The sequence below is a fragment of the Empidonax traillii genome, unplaced genomic scaffold, assembly GCF_003031625.1.
Source record: "Empidonax traillii isolate 1590-97213 ecotype Southwest subspecies unplaced genomic scaffold, ASM303162v1 scaffold244:size1524873, whole genome shotgun sequence".
In the NCBI taxonomy this organism is placed as follows: domain Eukaryota; kingdom Metazoa; phylum Chordata; class Aves; order Passeriformes; family Tyrannidae; genus Empidonax; species Empidonax traillii.
Genome location: NW_020955437.1, coordinates 510,814 through 526,965, shown reverse-complemented (window position 1 = coordinate 526,965; position 16,152 = coordinate 510,814). Strand labels below are relative to the sequence as shown.

Here is a 16,152-nt window from a genome sequence, read left to right as displayed (position 1 = left end):
CATATTTCAACTCCTGACAACCCAGAGGAAACAGCCAGGGGTGCCACTGCCCTGCAGCATCATCCCAAAACAGCCAGGCACACCACCAACCCACTGCCTGCCCCCAAAGGGGATGTTGTTTTGCAGCAGACCTCCCAACTGGATGAACTCCTCCCCTCCTACCATGGTGGAAGTCGGAAGTTAATAACCACCTCTCACTTTACTATCCCATTCTTTGATATATTTCAGGGATCCAGGTCACTCCTCATGCCTATAGCTGTCCTAGGAGAGGGAGGCTCGACCAGGAATATCAGATGGGTGCCTCCTGCAAGCAGCTAGAGGTATTAACAAGCAAAAAAACTTCTCCGTCCAATGACTCCACATCTATAAAGGCTTGCAGCACACTGATGGACACTAGCAAAGCCCCAGAGCCTTATCCACACCCGTGCCCCATCATTCCCTTGCCATGCCAGGGGTGAGGACATTACTATCTGCTTTTGGCAGGCCCCAATAAACTGGTAAAACCACTATTCATGTGAAAACCTCTTCCAGTTCAAAGTATCATCTACCTGCTGGAAGCACCATAGAGTAGATAAGGAAGCTGACAAAATCTCCCACACTTCTCCCCACCAGCAGGGTCTGCCAGGTTAAGCTGATCATTAGGTTGCCAAGTGCTGGTGTAAGCGAGCTGCACTGCACCACAGAACTGCCTGAATACTCAGTAACTCCACAGGACAAAAAATGAGAACACAGCAGGGAAATAAAAAGTTATTAGCGAGCCCTCATCATACCCTACGGGAATGTAAGGCAAAGCTCCACCTAGGTATGTCTCCAAAACCAGCTGATCGTGACTGAAATACAAGTAACTGCAGCAGATGCAAATCAGAGACTGAGGTAATTCATTAGCTGAAAGTGCAATTAACTGAGAGTCACAATTAAGTGCAGCTCAGGAAGGTATTTAGATGAATGGTTACGCACTGTGCTCAGGAAAGATGCTTTTCTAAATGCGAGCCAAAGAGCAGCCCCACAGAGCACCACCAAAACCTTTCCACCCACTGAAAGGGAACTGCAAGGCCCCGCAGGGAGAGCTTGCTCCACCTCCGCATCACCAGCTTGGAAAGCCTGTGTGGAAGGCCAGGAACAACACCACCTCAACAAAGATGGGCTTTGTCCTTACCTGAGCTGTATCTGCCGCGCAAACAAAACATCCTGAACTGATCTGACGAAAATTTCTTCAGGAAATCCTAAACTCCATGCACAAAAAGACAGCATTAGCATTATTCAATTTCTTCAGGAGCCGTTCCACCCCCTTACTTTAGTTTCACAGCATATTTCAGACAAACTAACACGAACAGTAACATAACTTTGCAGTTTAAGATAGGCAAAAATTTTTAAATTCTAACACTGGTTTAAAGCCTAAACTAAATAAAATCTACTTACATTTAAGATAAATATGCATACATATATACACGATATAAATATATACACAATGTCCAAGGTAAGACAGTGAAAGCCACTTTGTTATTACGATCAAACAGACACTGTATAAAGACCTTTGCAAAAAAAACCCAAAGTGAAATTATCAGACTAAAACTGGAATACAGTCTTACAGTTAAGGAAACCTCCTGAGCTCTGCAAACTTTATGAAAAAAAAGATTTTGTGAAAAAGAAAATAAGTGTACTTCTTTGCAGGACTAGAATATGAAGGAAAACATGGAGTAAGCAAAGATAAATCTTAGCAATATATACAAAAAAAAATGTATTAATTTTGAAGCCTAATTAATTTCACTCTAATATTTATCTAGCGTCACAAATAATTTACTCCAGTAACAGGAAAATATTATTATTATTACTACTGGTATAATTAACTTACATTAATAGTATAAAGAACTATTTAAATGTTTGGAAGGTACACTGACAAAACATTCCATCACTTCCAACCCTGCAAGGCTGGACACTGTGGCAGATTGACTGTGAATGCTGCATTCCCACTTCTTTTTTTTTTTTTTTTTTTCTAATTTGCAAACTGGTGGTGATCACTGAAGTGCCATGAAAATCAAAAATCGTAAGAAGCCAGTACAAGCGAGAAAATATGTAAAGTGTCATTTGCTTAAATTTCATATTTTGAAATAAGGCTTCTGCTACCAGACTAAACCAGCCTGAACACTAAAGGTAGCACAGCATCAGCAATGTGATGCATCTCAAGCACAAATAAAAAAAATGGAGGCAGTCAAAATCAAGGAACAGAGATTCTGATGGTTTTGGTGGGTGTTTGTTTGTTGTGAGTTTTTTAAAATAAACTCTATATAAATGAGTGTATCCAATGTGCCCAGAAGCTTTACACTAATATACAGAGGTAGAACATGAGTAAAGTATGGACATAAATTCAAATTTGGGAAAGGACCATCCAAACTGGAAAAAACAATTCTGCATTTCATTAAAAACAGAGAAAGTATCACAGCTCTTTGAAAGCAGGTTGCTTAGCCCTGTGTTATCACAATCTGTTTGATTTTGGGGGTCAGAATTAATAGTTACCAAAAAAAAGGGAAAGAAAAAATTGGAGTAGGGTACAAGGAGGTGAGGGAAAACAGGGCAGCTGGATCTAAGTGATGTAGGGCTGCTCTGCCCAGTTGACAGCCAGGGATGCAGGTGGGCCAAAGGTCTGTCCTGGACAGACATCCTCTCTTTTGGCACGGGCATAAAAACTTCCTGTAGGGCTTAACTTTCAAAGCGCAAGGCAGTTATAGAGGAAAAAAAAAAAAATGTTTCGCTGGACTGAAAATCATTTACTGGGAAGGATTAATACCTGTCAGACATGGGTAAGGGCAGACGTGAAAAGCAGAGACCCACAAGGAAAGAGAGACGGGTCCGAAGTCTTTGTTATCTCAACACAAGTCCCACCATGGGGGACATGGAAGGGAACATTTTTGTACGTGGATTTTAACTTCAGACACTGCATTTGCAGTCATTTCTCCACTCTGTCCACAACATCTGCTGAGACTCATGAGATTTCTGTGAAAATTGTGAGCTGTGGGGAAACAGGGTTTAACTGTACCCAGACAGCATCAGAAGACTTAAAAATAAAGCAGCTCATATTGAACTTCTTTTAAAGAGATTTTAATTAAGTATTCCAAGAGGGCAAAGGGGAACATATGTGCTGAAGCAGCTTCCTAAGCTTTGTCTACAGGAAGGAAATTACCCTGTTCTAGCAATAGGCATCAGCCATCACGGGAGCCACAGCAGCGCCAAGCACAGCTGTATCACACACACCTGGCAAAGAATCCCTGCTCTGGGCTGCACCAGAATTTGGGACACAGTAAAACAGTGGCTTGTGGGTATGAGAGGACAAAGCTTGTGATATAAAAATAAAGGCTAATACAAGAGACCGCTGGCATAGTGTGGCCTAAGAGCTTCCTGACAAAACACTGACATTATGCCTCACTTCACCTAAAGCAGGACGAGGGAAAACGTCTGCTCTTTTCTAAGTCCCAAAAGCACAAGCACTAATAAAAGCAGACAGGTGAGAACCCATCACTACAGAACAGAATCATTCAGGTTGGAAAAGACCCTAGTAACCATCGAATCCAACCGCAAACCTATAATTGCAGGACTCTGGTACTGGGCACAAATGCTCACAGCTCAGCGAGATCCATCGTTCCAAGCAAACCCTGAGTGCCAGGAGGTATCCTACATCCAGATCCACAATAACAGACAGATCAGTGCTGGAGAAACACTTTCAGGTCTTTTACTGCAGCATAAGCACACACTCCAAAGTTTTCTCAAAAGAGGGCTGTGATGAATATTTACATATTACAAACATACTTTGCTTCAATTAATAGGAAGAGATTACCTTAATTGTTATGTAGTTTTTCAATGACTTCGACATTTTTTCTTGACTTCCTTTAACATGCAAATGCCCTAAAACAAAACAACAACAAAAAAAGAGATTAATCAGGACAAGTAAGCGTGCTTCTGAATGGGAAGCGAATGAGAAAGACTGCACCGAGACCCTGGAAACGCTGGAGGCAGCATACGCTGTGAGGAAACACGCCAGCCATTTCAATGCAGTGTGTCACACTTTTCAACAGCTTTGTCTACAGTCCTGCACACCTCTCCATCCTCAACTTCCACCGGGTCAATTTTAAAACAGAAATTTAAAACATTAAAAAAACTCGCCACCACCATGAGTCTCCCTGCTCAGAATTGATAGCAAACTGATAAAACCAAGCAAACAAAGACATTCAATCCTCACAGAACAAGTACCTTACCTGTTACTCTTGACTCCTCAGACATATTGTTAAGACCTTTAGAGATTTTGCTGTGATTTCATATTAAAAAAAATCCCTGAAACTCAAACAATTTTCTGTACTTATAACTTGCTGGTGGCTGTTAACATTATTTTTTTTAATCCATAGTTTTATAGGGCAAAGTTTTATAGTTCAAAATATCTTACATGCAAAATTAATTATCTGCGTGTCCTCTACTTCTCTAGTCTTGGGAGACTGAGAAAAAGCAGTAGGAGGGAGGGATGCAGCTAAAATGCCTAATTTGACTTTAAATGCCTAATTGAGTTTATTTTAAAATGTGATCTCTGAGTATCCTACAACTTCAAATAGTCACATGGACTATGGCAATAGTACCGGAAAAAGGTAGTAACACTGCATTTAAGAGAGTATGTAGAGCTTGGCTCTCAGGCTGAAGGTTCTATCCGAGCAAGAGAGGAGAAGTATAGCCTGAGGTTGCCCATTTCCAGGTCTCATCCATGCTTGCCGGCACCACCGCTGATGGAAAGCACGAATTATTCACAGCACCGGAGAGATGCTGAACATGCTGCCACTGAAAGACTACTCAGAAATGTTGTTAAAAGCCTTAATTGGTCTCTCCTAATAATAGAGTAATTCTGTAAGCTACCAAGCACCCACAACTAGCACGCAGTTTTTAGGCACTTCCATGATCTGCAGAATCCAGCACTTAGTCATACATAGAGGGAGCTTTTTAAGCATGAACTTTCCTTGCTCTGTAATACCCCACCAGCACTCTACATCCTTTCAGATTTGGCAGCCCAGCGTTACCAATGCCTGAGTGCTCTGCAAGGACAACGTATAATCATGCTCCTGCTTTTACAGGTGGTGGCAGAAGTGGCGTTTCTTGCTCAGCAGCCCATGCAGCTGTCTGAATTTTGTGCTACTCTCCACACAGAGATGCTTTTGCAGCCTTGTTTGGAATGCCCTCACTTCCAAAAGTGGATAAAAACCTCATTACACTCTTCTGAATACAAAAGCAACACACTCAGGCCTGGTAAACCGACGTGAAAAGCACCTGGTTTCACTTCTTAGCCATTTCTAACAATGATTCAAAGCAGCAGGGACTCACCATAAAACAGCTACCTCCAGTCCTACCCTGACTACCTGGAATTTTAAGCTTGCACAACACACTAGGGAAAGTAGAAAAGAATCGAAAGACCTAAGAGTGTGGAACCAGCTACAGCAGAAATCCATGACTTCCATGGATCCGTGAATCCAACCCAAAATCTTGCTTTCCCTGTATTTGTCCTGCCTGCCACCTGGTGAGACCACTTTCACCACTGCATCGTTAAACTTGGGACGCTCAATAAGAACACATTAGACATCTGCAGCTCTTGCAACTCAAGTAAAACCCACAGCCAAAATTCTCCTGGAAGAATGGGAAGAGCCTAGGTATGATTACTTTTTTCCTTTTGCACAGGTGCCTAAAATATTGACTTACTTAACTTAGGGCAACCAAGCTTAAAATAGCTTGTGCTTTCCTAAAAAGGTACAGGTAACATCGGAATTTGAATTAATATTCCACTTCCAAGAGTTTCAGTACCTAGAATGACTTCATTCAGGAATCACAAAATACAAGGATTTTCATAACTTCAGTTTGGCAGTCTTCCCAGAGTACAAGTAGTCTAAAAATAAAGTCCTTATAAGAAGATTTATCCACAGTGCAGGGATTTTCTTCCTCTAATGGGGATTGCTCCTCCAATTCTGAGCCTGCAAAATTCTGAAGTCTTTTAGCAGAATAAATTGTTTCTGAAGCTGGTTCATCTGCCCTAAATAATTCACGCCATCATCCTCCAGCAAAATTTTTTGATTTAATGAATGTAATCTGTCAGCTCCTAGAGAACTTCAGTGTACAAACAAAAATTAAGTTCTCCCTCTTTTTTTTTTTTAATTGACTTCTCTCTATTTAGCTAGTAGCAAAGAGTTTTCCCCTATAGTTTCAATTCCAAGCTTGAAAAGTCAGATTCATTGTTTTTCAACAGAAGGCTCCCCTTGGCAGCAACCAATGCATCTCAGTGGAAGTGCAGAGGATTCCACGTGCCTGAAGAACAAAGCACACCCTGAAGGGATGCATCAGCCTCTGGACAATTGCTATTGATTTACAACACGTTCTACACTGGGAACTGAAACTAGAATTCAATATTCATCCCATACAGTACAAATATATAAAAATGAAAGCTCATGTAAATCCCACAGTGTGCCACAGGCTTAACTCTGCAGCTCTTCTACTCAGTGAAGCAGCTCCAAGAGCTCACAGAGACATCTTGCCCAAAGTACTGTTCAGCAAAAAGAGAGACTGCACACTTAAACCTGACCTTCTATTGACTTCAGCTGTCCATCCAGAACCACCATGACTGCAATAGAAAGAACAAATTTCCAGGTTTCCATCAATGGGGACAGCACTAGTACCATCAGAACACAGTGTAGTTCAAAGTACTCTACAGCACAAACTTCACTGAATGAAGCACTGTTGTGCAAAGGTAGCAAGAAGCAATTCTACACAATGCCAGGTGGTAAGACATGCTGAACACCAAAAGACAGTTTTGTACATTTTAGTCAGGCAAAGCCAGCAAGGTCACCTTGGGGGAAAAGACAAGGTCAGTGACATCTGAGGGCTACACCAATACCAAGTCACCCACACTCCACAGAAAAGCAGAGAGACACTGCAGTAGGTCAGGGCACTACAGAGGGACAAGGGATCACAGTGATGGGATTCCATGTCTCCACTTTTCTACAGAGCCCAGGAGTGAGCAGCTTGGTCTTTATGCAGCCCACAGGTGTCACAGACCTCCCTGTCTCCACCCATCAGCAGCCTCACTGACCACTCATGACCAGCACAGACCAAAGCATCACTTGGTCCTCAGCATGAATCTTGTTTCTAATATCCATCCCTAGGTGTAATGCTACCGGTGGATAAAAGAAAGGTTTCCAGGAGAATGTAAATAGTTACAGGTACATGAATTGCACACCCAGAACAGTGGTTGGTTGCTGCAGCAGAACATCTGCCTGCAAGGCTTCACCCACATTTCAGACCATACAAAACATCCCAGCTCAGACACTTCTCTGCAGGATCACAACTTCGTGAGCTTTGTTTCTTCATCAGTTGATGTATCTTAGCATTCTCTCCATTCTTGTTTTCCAGTAGTACAGATATTTTCTCTTAACATCATTAAAAGTTTTTCACCGTATTTACAAACTCATTTATTTTATTCTGCATGCTACTAAAAACTTACTTTTAAGCCCACAATCAGCTGAGAGATGTGAGAACAAGACTAGTTTAATCTTTTCTCAGTGCTTTTAAAATGTTACATTGGGCTACCTGCTCACCTGCCACCTCCACTCCCTGCCTTCAGATACTGCAGGTTCTGGTTCTAAGACAGCAGGAATTTTTGGTTTTAGGAAGACTACATAAATACATATAGAAAATATAAACTATTTTCACCCTCCTCCTGCAGAACTGTTACAAAACAGTTCTGCAGGACTGTTAGAGCCAAAATACAATTAAGAAAGAAAGCCTATCAAAGAATACTCTCAAATTTTGAAGAAACTCAAATGAAATGGAATGAAACTCTACAGGAAAAAGCTCTTTTAGTTAGGAATAAACACTGTACATGGGTATTGCATCTACTGTTACTTTTTAGAGACTTTGCCAGATGAAAATCAGGTATATTTCACCATAACTCTTTTATTAAGTTTCAAGTTTCACTGACATTTATGTTTCTTTACTTAGTCAGGTCACTGTAGTAGAGCGTCTGTTTTCATACCATAAAACACCAAACCTAAAAAACCAAACCATTATATTTGCACAGGCCTTTCAGGTGATTAATATTTTACTTACCAGAATGTAAAAAGTAATTCCCCCATTGCTCACACTGATGATACACCTCACACTGTGCTATTTCATTTTCGTGGTGAGGAAATGCAAGATCTATTCCACCAGTATGGATGTCCAGCTGCTTTCCAAACACTGCACTGTAACAATATTGTCCTGATCGGTAAGTAGAACACTACAAAAGCTTTTTGTAAAAAGAAATGCAGAAAAGAACACGATGAAACAACATAAATAAATTTTAAGTGTACAGTTTAATAGGTGCAGTTTTAAAACAAGACTTTATGCATATCTCGGATACCAAAACTGCAGCCGAACTTGTATGGACAGGACCCATATCCGGCCACAATTACTCCTCCTTAGCAGAAGCAATTATTATTCTATCTTAGTTTAAAGGATGGAAAGCAGGATGTCCCCCTTCCTTGTTCTGCTACAGTTTCAGCATCAGACAGCTGTCTTCACATGCAAACCTAACAGCTTTGAAGCAGTGAACATTTCTGTAAATTTGGTATTACTATTCCTTATCTTGTACCTTTTCTGTAAGAATTCAGACAATATTGTGTGCAGTCACAATGAAAATGCTCAGGCCTATATTGTTCTAATGTCAAAACAAAGTGTCAGTGCCTCTCATCTTCCAGGGCCATTTCTCATATCCCAGCAGTGCTGCTGGACCTGTGTGGGGCACCCATGGGCTTGCCATGGCACAGGCCTCTCTGCAAACACTGGTGGCTGGCAGTAAGGTATTCGTGTGTCTAAAACAGGATAGCCTTAGACACTTGCAGGTTAAACACCAGGAGTGTCAAGGCTGCTACACTCTGTCCACTGCTCCAGGCAGTCCCTGCCAGGTCATGCTGGGCAAGTTAGCAACTTTATTTTGCCCATCTGTTGAACAAAGACAACACTCACCTACTCACAGGGATGTAAATCAACCCTAACTGCCAGAAACCAGAGGTGCTCAAGAAGGGAAAAATGCACAGCCTACACAAATAGAAAATAAAGGATAGTGTCCCCTCCAGTGCACACACACCCACACACAGCCTTCACCTTAACAAGTTGCTCCTGGTGGCTGGCTAAACATTAGTAGTTTTGTCCCTTTTTGAGACAAAACACTCTGCTAACACCGTGGCTCATAATAGCTCTGCAGAAGCTGTAGGGGCACAGGAGGAAAAGAGAAGAGGGGAAGGCAGGAAGGCAGGCAGGCAGGTGGGAAGATGGGCTGACACCATCTCCCAGGCTTATCCCCTTCTGCTTGCTGCCTACTTCAAAACTGGCTAACACACAAATCTTTCTAGAACTGGCTCTCGCCTTCCCTTGTGCCATTTACAGAGATGGCACATCTACAGGAAACAGCCACTTGCTGTTTCCTCCAACGAAACCATGAGGAGCTGGAGAGAGGGAGAGATGGATCTGCCAAATGCTCAGGGGCAGGAGGAACAGCCCGCCTCACAAGGGAAACTGCAGAGAAGAGATCAGACCTGAGGGGGTCACAGCGGCTGGTTCCCTCCTCCAGGGCTGCACTATAGCCCAGAGATCTCCTCATTCACCTTCACAGACTTTTCAAAATTAATTCCCCTAGCTTAGTTAAAGTGCTTTGAGATATCTGGCAAAACACACGGTTAAGTAAGTATTGCTTAAAATGGTCCTTAGACAGCTGACTGGGACAGCAAAATATTTTCAGTGCCTTAGCAAAATAAGCTCTCCATTTCTCACAGTCCAAGATTACTACATTTATGCTCTGCATGGGTCAGCTTTTATTTACATGGCAGGAGCCTCATACAGCTGCAGTAAAATATATTTTTACAGAAAGAAATGCAGACTACAAACAGCACTGCATTAGTGGACAGGCCATTTTGTAATTGGTATTTCTTATCTGTGCACTTCTGTCACAGGTTGTACTTCAAACACAAGATGATTTTGGGCACTTCAGTTGCTTTAAGAACTGCTTCTCTATACTGAAACTATTTCAGTAGTAGAAAATCGCCCTTATAAATGCTTTTTGTAAGCAGGTAGTAATGACTGACAATTCCAGGTGCTCCAGCAAAGCATATGAAAGAGGAACCTAAAGCAGCTGGTTCCATGTCCTTTCAGCCTTGGTCAAAAACTTAAAACTACGCAGGGTCAGAATTAAGAAATTTGTTATTAGCTTTCAAAAAAAAATCTGAGACTAAGGAAAAACTAAGTACCGCTATCAATCTTCCAAGAGAGAAGATTTTTTTCTCCTGTGGCAAAAATAAAACTCTAAATTAAGAGCTAATTACATTAAATCAGCTACAAGCAAAACACTACTAAGTACAATTTACATAGTGCCAACAGAATATACTGTCACAGAGTATTTAACATTGTGGCTGACTTTTAAAGGAAGATGAAAACCACTTAAGATTATTAGCACGAACATCCACAACTGCTGTTAAGATAAGGCCAGCAGGATATGGAACTAGGATGGAATCCCATGCCCTGTCCTCCCGACACAGCACTACATGCTGAACTAGGTCTGATGGAGACTGCTAGAAGGGGGAGGAAAGCAAATCAAAGGGGTACCACAACTTTCACAAAATCTTTGGTTATTCAGTCCAAGTTAAAAGACTTGCTAATCAACTGTGTGATCCTGCACTAAGTTTGACTCAAGAGAAAGTGCCAAAACTTATCAAGACAGCTGTGATAAGGTTGAAGTGCAGTTTATTTGTGCCACATGTGACATCCCAAACTGCATTAAATGGTCACATTAAAACCAGTGCTATTTAGTGAACAGAAAACCCTTTCAATACTGCTGCTACCATTGTACTGTGACTGAAAACAAAAAACAGCACTTGATTTAAAATCCAAGAAATCTGACCTCGATATTGTGGAACACTCAATGTGCCATCCAGGTCTTCCTTTTCCCCAGGGAGAATCCCAAGATAGCTCCTGAGGCTTGGCAGCCTTCCACAGGGCAAAATCTTTACCGTGTCGTTTATCAGATTCAACTGCCAAAAAGAAGTGATTTGTTAATGGGATATGTCTCAAAGAAAAAAATGACCAAATGAAAGCAAGAGGAAATGTGTGTTTAGTGAACTACTCAGATTTTAATCCCCTTCAATCAACCTCTTTCTTTTCACTGCAACTTCCCTCCCTTCCAGTTGACCAATGAAGCATTGGAAAAAAAAAGAATATTGAAATAGGTTTTTACAAGCTAAAAAGATGGCTCAAGATTCCTTAGTACATCCTATCCTTTCAGTCCTTTTGGCCTTCCCTGGTTACTTGTATCATTCATTTAGTTACTTATTAGCCAGCCTCCCCACCACAAACTGCACCGCAACAGAAAAGGTAACAAAACCAAACCAAAACACACAAATTAACAAAAAAAAAAATCACTTTTTTTTTTTTTTTTCTGGGACACAAGTACTTTTTGCTTCAGATTCCGTAAAACCAAGTGCACAGAGATAAGAATCAAAACTATTCTTGGACAGTAGCAACTTTTCACTACCCTTTTCACCAATGAGTTCTCTACAAAGGCCTCCTCCCCAGCTATACTTGTTGCTTCCCTCACTACACAGCCAAGGAAAGGATGCAGTTGTTTTTGCCAGAGTACTGCAGGATTGTTCACCTCTGCTGGCTCCTAACCCCCTGTTGATTACACACCACTCCCTGGCAGGAGCTAAAGAACTGCATCTTTCTGGACTCCGCATTTTTTTTCTAACATGACCTCACATATGGAATCACAGAATTCAAAATTCATAAGAACTACAGGGACGGAAATATAACCCTAGTTTTATCAACTGAATCTTTATCTTGGCTCTTCCACTAGTTTGCCAAGCTCTGGCTGATCACTATGTGTTGACTCTATCCCTCCTTTGCCTTTTTTTGAGTGCACTGCTACAAAAGAGCACTTTTCAACTTCTCAGTTGTAAGCAAAACAACTGTCAAAATCTTTAGAATATCAGTACATTTAGTTGTGACTTTAGAGTAAAACACGTAATCAGTCACAGTTGAGGCTGGAAGGCACATCTGGAGACAGACTAATCCAAACCCATGCTCAGGGCAGGATCAGCTACAGCAGGCTCACCAAGATGGTGTCCAGTTGGGTTTTGGTTATCACCAAGAATGGAGACTCCACAGCCTCTCTGAGCAGCATGGTTTATATAACCATCCTCAGAGTAACAAGGACTTTTCTTAGTTTTAAATGGAATTTCCCGTGTTTCAGGTTGTGCCTACTACCTCGTGTCCCGTCATCAAGCTCCACTGAGAAAAGCCTGGCTCCATCTGCTTTACTCCCTCCATCAGGTATATGTACACATGGGTAAGATTCACCCAAGCATTCTCTTCTCCAGGTTGAGCAGTCCAAGCTCTCTCTGCTTTTTCTCTTATGGAAGATACTCCAGTACTCCTATCTTATTTGTGGTCCTTTGCTGGCCTTTCTCCAATACGCCCGCATCACTCTGGTACTGGGGAGCCCAGCAACAGAACCGCACCCCAGGCATGTCCCAGAGCGCTGAGCAGAGAAGGATCACCTCCACTGACCTGCTGGCAATGCTCTTCCCTGTGCAGCCCAGGAGGCTGCTGGCTGCCTCTGCAGGCAGTAATTGCCTCTAAATAACTGTTGACAAAATGCATTCCCTCTGTGAGCTGTAATGCTGAAACAACTCCAGAGCAGAACAGTGAGACGTTCTGGCTGCAATTCACCTGAGCATCAGCCTGCCAGGAATTTTCAGTAATTGCAGAGTTTTTTTCAATGACGAAATATTGAACTTCAGTGTACAAAAGGATGCAGGAGGCCTGCATCAACATTTCCAACGCAGAGACCTGATGAGACCCAACTTACAGAAACCACAAGGAGGCTCAGCAACCCTGCGGAGCAGGACCTGCAGCAAAAACCTCACAGCCCAGGGTAAAGGCCTGCTCTAGCACAGCCTATCAAGAGATTGCTCCCCCTCACACAAAGGGGCTGCTTAGCAGTAGTCCAGTGACAAGTAAAGAAGGAAGCAATTCATCCAGTTATCCTTCATCAGAGGAGTGCAACTGCCTGTGCAACTGCCTCAACAACAACATGGTAGATGAGGTTTCCCCGTGTTTACCCTTGACTGGCTACTGCACCAGCAAGAACACCTCACTGTGAAATTTCTATGTATCACTGCCAAGTATTTCATTAAAATTGATTAAAAATACTAATTGTTCTAAGGTGCCAGAACATGGGTATAGAGGGAACCATGGATGAAAAGAGACCAAGTTTCCTCTGGCACTGGCAACAGTGAGTGCCTCAAAAAATAATAACAAAAGCAGTGCAGTCCTAATTAACCAGAAAGTTAGCTATACACAACAGGATAGAAAAATGTTTCAGCCTGTTGAATGAAAATTTACTCACAGACACACAAACAAGTTCAAACAATGCATTAACACAAACAAATTGGTGCCATGAACTTACCTGCTTCATCTTGGGTATCAGGATTAATAGCAGTTAATACTCCATATCTTTTTCCCCAGGAGTTAACATCAAAATAAACATTGCCTAATAGAAAAGAAGTGTTTAATTGTATAGCAAAGATGGGGCACATTGATGAGAAGAAGATAACATTTCCCTGAAATCAAAACAAAACGCCCTTCAACTCCCATTTTAAATTCTGATTTAGAAATTCAGAAATACTGCAAAAGTAGCAGCAGATGTTTCCATGTTACCCAGCTTTTCAGTAATCTCTGTGCACACGCTCATTGTACACATAGAACAACTTCCAGTTCTGGAGATCTCCCCAGGTTCTTCCCTGCCCGTGCACAACTAGTAATCCCCTCCCTGCCTGCAGCACAAGCTACTGCTACTCCTGCTACAATGCACTCGAATCCTTCTCCAACCACCAGCTCGGCTAAAGAAAAATCCACTCACTGTGCTTTACAAACACATCTTTCACTGCACATCGGAGATACACAGCTCTTGTTTAGAGCTAAGAGGTTTCCCCAGCTCACTTGTAGAAACCAGGCCAGGACTTCCCCACAGGAGCCCAGACAGCAGTTTGTTATTGTAAACAATTCTATTAAGTAATGAGCTACATTTAACTCAGAAATTGAATAACAGTTGTTCTGCCCACTCATGTCATCACAAACAAGTTGCTCACACCCTGCCTGTTAATCAAAGAAGGAAGGCCTGGCACAGGTTACCTCATCTGATTCCAAAACAGGACTACTAAAAGCAATGACTTCCTGTACATGTGCTGAACAAGGAGTTACCTTTCTCGAAGTCTTACCTTGTGAGGTTGTGTAAGCTTGTCCATTAGCAATTATTGTTTTTATAAAGGAAATTATCTGAGGAATATTGTCAGTCACCCTCATATATACTGTAGGAGGGAGGACCTTAAAGAAAGAGTAACATGTCATTAATCTGAATGAAACACAATGCTCATGAGTCCCTTTACTCTAAGAAACAAACTTCAAAGAACATTCTCCTCAATTTTATCTTAAAAAAAAAAAAAAGCTGCAAGTAGCATAAAAAGATCATAAGCAGCATTTAAAACAATACACATAAACAGAAAAAAATACTTGAGGGATGAAAAAAAAAAACCCAGTTTTTCCCAGTGCCTTACTCCATGTCTCTGGAAAGCATTTTGGAAAAGAAGCAAAGTCACCTGGTCAGTGAAAGATTAGTTATTTCCTATGCTTTCCATCAGGCTATTCCAGCATTATAGTAAATTTGTAATATTTGTGAACCAAGGCTCTACTGTATGTGGGAAAAAAATTGTTCTTAAAGAAATTTAACTTGTTCATTCCAAAACTCAGGATTGCTCCTCCTCCATTTCGTTATAGGAAATGGGTATACAGTATCTTTCCAGAAAAAAGAAAAAGTAAATCAGTAATCAGTTTCCAAAGCAACAAATTTATTTTTTCAGGTCAAACTATCAACATCAGATTCCTTACCAAAATAATTGCTTAGAAATACTCTTAATTTTGTATTCTTGAGCATTTGTACCTTTAAGGCAGCCATATCTTGTTTAAAGTCTTCTTCATAAAAACGAGCAAGAGCTACTGGCGATACATTCATCTGAAAAAGAGAGTAGTAGATTAGTAAGTCATAAATCAGAGTAATAATATAAAATATGGCAATCTTTTATCAGTAACTAATTGGAAGACTTAGAGAGCCCCCAGGGTAGAGCCAGAAAGGCTTATTAATCTAACATTCACAGGGAGGAGATGTAAGTTATAAATAACTTAAAAGTAGTATTTCATTTACGCTTCTCAATTTCCAAAATATTAACACATATCTTTTAAGAGAAAAGCAAGCAAAGACTAAAATAACAAACTCCTTCCCTCTCTCATTTTTTTCCTCTTGAGAGGGTCTTCCATTTCCAGTGACAAAATATACTACAGTACATAGGACATGGAAATCATTCAACTTACTGGCAGGAAACACTGATACCACCTATATGTCAGAAAGATAGATCAGAGACTTGCAGAATGAGACAAGATATTAATTTTCAGTGATTAAGAAAAACAAGCTATTTCAGCAGATCGTGGGTACTCATAGATCTCAATACTGAAAGTCAATCCCACGCTTTGCCAAGTCCAATGTTTCTCAAGCACCTTCTCTGCATTTCTCATTCATGGGACAGAAACAGGATCCTCTTGCAGAGGTAGTGAGAAAGTGCAACCCAAAAGGAAAGGAAACTTGTATATGATAAGGTACTTGTTCTCAAATATTCAGAACAGACCAAGGAATGAAAGATGCATGACAGCAAAGCCTGCCCTAGCAAGTAAAGCATGGTATCAAAGTGCTTCAAATGCACGCTTTTACATCTCTGAGAATAAACTGCTGGGGAGAAGACTGTCAGCCTCTACAGCTGAACTGGATCATTAACAACATAAATGCCATTTCATCACTTCCAATTCATTACTGGAGCATCCTTATGGGTTCTGATTTTAAGAGCACAGGTGGCTACCACCATTTGAACAAGCTCCTGGATAAGGCAGGAGTTCTGGTGAAGACAGTCCAGATGTTTATCCAGCAATGAAATGAGGAAGATGCTTGGCACTGGAAAACAAAGACACACTTACAGACCAGCACACCTGTGCTCTTCCAGACCC

The 16,152-nt window shown here is 41.3% G+C and overlaps 1 protein-coding gene across 5 annotated transcripts in view; it reads right to left on the bottom strand.

Moving 5' to 3' along the window:
* Positions 1-16,152, bottom strand: part of CARS2 (cysteinyl-tRNA synthetase 2, mitochondrial) — a 43,972-nt gene that overhangs the window by 13,502 nt on the left and 14,318 nt on the right. For 4 of the 5 annotated variants that reach the window (XM_027888684.1, XM_027888685.1, XM_027888687.1 and 1 more), the window contains 7 exons: positions 15,041-15,112; positions 14,322-14,427; positions 13,511-13,594; positions 10,946-11,075; positions 8,122-8,255; positions 3,830-3,897; positions 1,157-1,223 (listed from right to left, as the gene is read on the bottom strand). In XM_027888684.1, the coding sequence (XP_027744485.1) occupies positions 1,157-1,223; positions 3,830-3,897; positions 8,122-8,255; positions 10,946-11,075; positions 13,511-13,594; positions 14,322-14,427; positions 15,041-15,112 (661 nt within the window). Of the gene's footprint in view, positions 1-1,156; positions 1,224-3,829; positions 3,898-8,121; positions 8,256-10,945; positions 11,076-13,510; positions 13,595-14,321; positions 14,428-14,988; positions 15,113-16,152 lie in introns of those variants that run through there. The other variant, XM_027888686.1, reaches the window with a different exon arrangement.